Source organism: Carica papaya, chromosome 8, assembly GCF_054855325.1.
Source record: "Carica papaya isolate Zhongbai chromosome 8, ASM5485532v1, whole genome shotgun sequence".
Taxonomy (NCBI): Eukaryota; Viridiplantae; Streptophyta; class Magnoliopsida; order Brassicales; family Caricaceae; genus Carica; species Carica papaya.
Genome location: NC_142316.1, coordinates 31,510,283 through 31,516,548, shown reverse-complemented (window position 1 = coordinate 31,516,548; position 6,266 = coordinate 31,510,283). Strand labels below are relative to the sequence as shown.

The window sequence follows — 6,266 nt, the reverse complement described above, 5'->3', positions numbered from 1 at the left end:
AAGGGATCTCAAATATAATATGAGTTATATTGTTGTAGTGAATTCTTATTTATAATCCTAATATTAATTATAGAGTTAACATTTAGTTATTACCCAAATTAGACCCACAAATACTTTAACCATGCATAGAAATTAACTACAAGATTAATGGAAGAATATCCATAGATTTGTCTTACTAGTATTTAGGGTTTGTCTGTTTATAAATTAATATAGTGATTTTGTGTCTGAACATAGAATTCTTAAAAAAATGAATGTATGAATTTAATTAGAATGTGTTTAATATAATACAAGAAATATCATGTTTGTTTTATTTAGTCAACTTTCTCTTAGTAATTATGATACTGTAATTTTAAAGACAAAATAGACGAGAGATTAACTTTTTAGTTGAATATGTTTTGAGAATAGTTGGTGAAAATTCAATATGAATGATTTTTTTCGAAAGAAATCAGGTCCAATTGATATTGGTGTAGTATTAAAATACGAGAATGATATAATGAAATGTATTTTTAATGAAAATATTGATAGATTTGAACTGAAAAAACAATCTCAGTTAAGTTTGTTCTTGAAATTTCAGTATCAAATCCTACTAAAGAGGTAATAATTAAAAATATTTTGTAGTTCGTGGGAGTGTAAAAATAATAATAAAAATAATATTCCTTAGCTATGGAATACAATGGATATTAATAGGAACAAAATATTTGATGGTTAAGTATTAAAAAAAAAAATGAAGTTTCATAGTATCAATCAAGAGAAAAATTCTTTAAATAATAGAATTATTAAGTCGGATATTAACTCAATACAAGATTTCTTATCTTAATTATTAAAAGACTTGTTACAAGACATCTTCTAATTAAATTAATTATAATGCTCACAGTTATGTATTTAACATATTTTTATTTTTAGAAAAATGAAAGATTGTTCGATTTTATTCTTAGAACATTATGGATGTATTTAATATAATTTTAGATTATATATATATATATAGGTTTATGTGCGTGTGTTTATATGCTTCATAATTCTTGAAGTGCATCAATTTTGGGATGGCAAAAATGGGATAAGATTTGTGAGTAGATTGGACATGTACAGAACTCATTACATAATGGAGTTATACAGACCCCCATATTAATTGTATACTTAACCAGAAGATTCTGAATTTCACACAAATTAATTACTAGTTTGATTTTCATTCTTCTGGTACATTGACAAAAGCTTCTGGCTTAAAACTTCACTTTCCAATTTGTAACTTCTATCCATCTGTACATACAAATAAAAACGAAATTAACAACAAACAAATAAAAAATATCACTCGTTATATATACTAACACATATATAGATAAATATTGCTTGAAGAAAATAATTTGAAAAATAAATCAAGTGGGCAAAAGGGAAAATACCTCAAGATGTAAGTTGCAGAAGAGTCTTCCTCCAAAAGACTGGTAAGAAGAAGCAGTCAGTAGAAGAAGACCAAATTCCTCCTCCAAAGAAAGCAAGATACTTGACAATGGAGTCTCATGGAGTGTTGAAATCTGTACTGTAACTTCTTTATCGTTTACCCAACTAGCTGAAACCAAGGGTTTTGAGCCGTTGATTATCCTGCCCTGATCATGATCACCATGATCTGATTTTTTAGTTTCTTCATCAATCTTGTTTTGCCTTTGAATTATTCTTGAAAGCTCTTCCTTCTTTTTGCCCAGCTTCTCCATTTCTTTCTTCAATTCGGGAATATATTTCACAACGAGTGAAACTGTCGCTGGAATACTTAATTTTTTCTGCAATAAAAATTAATATTTGTTAGATATTTGACAAATATTATTATTATGTTTCTGAAAAAAGTGAATCATATAAAGATCAAAATCATCTAATTTATCCAATTTCAACCAAAAAACCTAAACTTTATTCGACAACTAAAAGTTAAACCACTTGAAAAGAAAATAATTTCGCCAAATAAAAGACTCATTATCCGTGGAATAAGAATTTTGTCGGGATAGTTTTAGACAGTTTAGTCTTAGTACAATTCAGATTATGTAAATTTTTTCGGGATAGTTTAAGTAGGAAATTTGTGTACCTTCTGATCAGATGTGGGGAGAAGTGAACGGAGAGAAGAAAACAGTGTGTTAAGTTTCCTGCGACGATCACGCTCGCTTGCGTTGTGGTCAAGCTTTTTAGCGATGCTTTTTCTAGCTCCGACACCACCATTGCTGTCACTACTGGTAACGTTATTTGTGGTGAAAGATGGAGAATGCTTGGGCTCGAACACATTCGGGGAAGACAGGGGAAAATGGAGGACTGAATCTAGAGTTCCCTGATCATCTCTGTAGTAATTGACATAGTTGTCTTCATGGCCTATAGGATCGGCTAAAGGCCAGTTCCAATTTGGAAGAAAAGGATATAATGCACACATGACTCCTTAGCTTTCAAGTAATTGGCTTGGAAATTTAAAACTTAATTGGGTCTATGTCAATGGGTATTGCCCCATATATATATATATATATGCATACAGTCAAGAGTTTATATAAATATATAGACATATTGAATCCAGTGAGGAACAGGTAAAGGGTCTTTGTAATTGATGATTTGGAAAGTGCATGTGTTGAACACCTGCATGCGTGTGTTTGAGACCAGTTTCCGTTTTGGGTAATTGATAAGAGATTATTTAAAAGAAAAAAAATAAGTTACCAGTGAAACAATCATTTTAAAAATCGTATTTTGGGTATCTATCTGATCTATTTGCCAAGAATCCAGGCAAGAAACTTTTTATTTGTTTAATAAAAAACAAGGGGATAACCAGATGATAGCAAGTTAATTAATATTAAGAATAATTTAGAGGCTGATGAGCTCATGGATGACAACTTCAAGTTGTTCTTATCTTTTTTTTTTTTTTTGTTTTTTGGTTTCAGTTCTCACTGTGGGCTATCATCCTGGTATGGCTTTCTTTAGTATTAAATATATTTAGTAAACAGAATAATGAAAATTTTAGAGAGTTCTTAGGATTATATTTTAAAATTTATCAATAATTTTGAATACGGTGTTCTGATTTTTATGTCAACTAAAACAAAAAGTAGAATGCTTCTTAGACATAACTAAAAAAAAAAAAATGAAAAGATAAGATTCAGTCCTAATAACCTTCCCGTCTGGGTAAAGGAAATAAATATATCAGGAGCAAGTCAATTTTGCTGGCAAAGAAGAAATTACAAAATAATATCCTAAATTAAATCAATGGCTGAAATCTCTGAAGGGCTAAAGTAGAGGAATAATTAGGTAAGAAAAAATTGAACCAGAATCAAACGAAAGTAAAAGAATCAAATCAAATCGATGACTAATAACTGAATATAATTAATTGGATTTGGGTTTTAACAAAAAGACAGTGAATCAATGGTGTTGGTGTTGGTGTTCTACACCTTATTAGAGCTGCTTTTCTTTGAGTTGTTAAAAAGAAACAAGGAAGATGAAGAGGAAGAAAGCGGCGGCAGGAGCACTGGTAAAGATTTTACATATCTTTTCGAATAACAAATAAATTTTAGCTCTTCAGTTAAAATAATTTCTTTTACGTGAAAATTTTTTGATGACCTAATTTCAGAACCAAACGCTAAGTAATAGTAAATTTGTTAAAGCAGAATTGTTGGCAAAAAAAAAAAAAAAAATCAAATTAACCAAAGTGATAAAACCAGACTAACCTCGATTCAGTTTCCGTTGAAATTCCAAACTAAATACCCCTAGGGTAAAGTTTTAAATTCTCAGAATATCCCACTTATGAATTAATAAACTGAAGCCAACGAGATCATCACCTGGGTACATATTATATTCAAGGATATATGTATATATATGTAAATATATACGTGAATAACATGATTGAGATGTCCCAAGTGGCCAATTGGAAGAGAAATGCATGGCAGGCATGTGGATACTGTAGGCTTTGCAACAGATTATCACGTGCTGGGGCTGCTCCCCACGAGGCCTCTCATCAGTTATTATATATGCAAAGTAGCATCACATTTATTTATTTATTTATGGCTGTTAGCTCAATTTGAAGTAGGTATATCCATTTATTTTCAAGTCAACGACTATCAAGAAATTTTCCTATCATTTCCTAGTTAAAGGCTACCACATTAATTTCCGACGAAGCTCTTTACCCAAACAAACTGTGTCTATAACTCCGACAACATATAAAATATCAGCCATGTCTTCCTCTTTCCATTTTCTTGGCACTGTTGCTTCTTCCACGTATAGCAACCTCTAACCCGGATCAACAAATCAAATTTTCAGAGTCAATTGACGCTTGATAGAGGATCAGAAGTAAACCATGGCGGCACCTTAACCTCCATCAATCTCAGTCCAAAACTTGATCATCAAGGTCAAAAACTATCAGAGTTATTCAAGTATTTCCCTCTTGGTTAGTCTACTGATTTGAAAGGAGATTTTTTCCATAGTTGTTTTTGTTTGTTTGTTTCCATTTCCAAATACATGGTACCGTTTTTTACTGGTTGAGTCGTGTTTTTCAATACCATGATTTTTTATTTATTTTTTCAAGCTATCAATTCGATGGTTTTATGATGTTTCGATTATTTTTTCTCATTATATCCTCAAAATTTTCTTTTTATTTACTAAATTACCCTTTATATATATTTTTAATTATCTAAAAATATATATTTATATATTCAATTAAATTCATGTACTTATATTTTAATTATATATACATGTATATAATTTATTTAATTATATCGATTTTATTGTATCTATATATATTTATATATTTGATTAGATGAACATAAATTTACATATTTATATATGTATTTATGTAAAGACCTAGAACTTATATGGAAATAAATTCATAAATTAAATAAAGAAACGATTAATGGAGTTAGGGTTTATATTCCATATACAATAATTTATAATGCCCAATAGGATTACGGGAATGTCCCTTTTAAAAGATAAATGAAAATTAAAAAAATAAAACGAAAAACAAATAACTAAGCATTCTAGAACAACTTTCACTAGCACTTGAAGAGAATTCGGGTAGTGAACTACTCATAACTCTCTTATTGATCGAGAGCTGGATCTTGATCTTTTTTATCTGAAATAGTTAATGAAATGGTGAGTTACACTAACACAGCATCCTATGACAACTTTCACTAGCACTTGAAGAGAATTCGAGTAGTGAACTACTCATAACCCTCTTATTGATCAGGATCTAGATCTTAATCTTTTTTATCTGAAATAATTAATGAAATGGTGAGCTACACTAACTCAGTAAAAATATCACACTAATCATATATACAAAAAACTGAAGATTGGTAAAAAATTAGAAAAATAATTAATGAAGCCCTTACTTTATTTAAATACATCTAAACTTGAAGACGTTTGTTTAATACTTACCATAACAATCTTTTCAAAGACAATCTCTGAAAACTCATATTCATACACTTTTTATTTTCACATATAAGATAATAAGATACAATAACTTTCCTTTTTTACCTACTAATTAGTACTTCTGGGGGTTTATAAGAGTGTCTCTCCTACCCCTAAACCCAACATACAATTTAAACAATTAACCGGTCGTCCCCATACCTCGTTCGATAATAGGCGTCAAATATTCCATCGTCTCAACACCCCGTCCAGTATGAGAATAAACAATATCTTCCAAACCTTTATGGTAAAGGACTTCCCAATCCCGTCCGATAAGGTAACATTCACGGTAGGGTTCCCTATATACTGGATCCATCTACCCTTTTTCGGTTACCCAGTAAATCTTTCACATACAGATTTTTATCAACAAACAACCAACAAGCATACTAATATCTTATTATATATTCACAGATCAATCAAACGACAATTAAGCAAATGATTCGATTTCATACATCAACAATTAAGAAACGTAATTGGGGCATTTATTTCAAATCAATAAATCAGATAAAGATCACGATCAGATAATTAATAAATGTAACGGCCCCGAAAATTTAAAAAAAAATGTATGTATTAAAAATTCTAAGTACGGAAGCGAAATAAAAATTCTGATTAATATCTCTTACACAATAACCAAAACGTATTAAATAATAAACTAACTTAAGTAAACACTAGTAATGAATGCTATAAATAAATCTATGAAATCCTTAGTCATCTACTCGCCGTCTTCCTGCGGGACGGGCTCCGGAACTAAGTCCTTCTGATTTGAAATGGTTAAGTAAGAAATGAGTTACACTATTCCAGTAAAGATATCATACTATCTCACTGCCACATGAGTAAAAGTTGGTAGAAAACAAAAACGACCA

At 30.1% G+C, this 6,266-nt stretch overlaps 1 protein-coding gene across 1 annotated transcript; it reads right to left on the bottom strand.

Moving 5' to 3' along the window:
• Positions 1–1,050: 1,050 nt before the first annotated feature.
• On the bottom strand, positions 1,051–3,802 carry LOC110822693 (transcription factor ORG2-like). The gene is made up of 3 exons (XM_022052867.2): positions 2,066–3,802; positions 1,395–1,769; positions 1,051–1,254 (listed from the first exon to the last, which is right to left on the bottom strand). The coding sequence occupies exons 1-3, from the start codon at positions 2,399–2,401 to the stop codon at positions 1,165–1,167; spliced, it is 801 nt and encodes a 266-aa protein (XP_021908559.2). The 5' UTR covers positions 2,402–3,802; the 3' UTR covers positions 1,051–1,164.
• Between the last annotated feature and the right edge of the window lie 2,464 nt (positions 3,803–6,266).

Excerpts from the sequence above, each read along its gene's own strand:
- LOC110822693 (XM_022052867.2), bottom strand. The coding sequence starts at position 2,401 with ATGTGTGCATTATATCCTTTTCTTCCAAATTGGAACTGGCCTTTAGCC. Across the intron at positions 1,770-2,065 it reads TCCCCACATCTGATCAGAAG|AAAAAATTAAGTATTCCAGC; the intron begins GTACACAAATTT and ends TTTTTATTGCAG. Across the intron at positions 1,255-1,394 it reads TCTGCAACTTACATCTTGAG|ATGGATAGAAGTTACAAATT; the intron begins GTATTTTCCCTT and ends TTGTATGTACAG.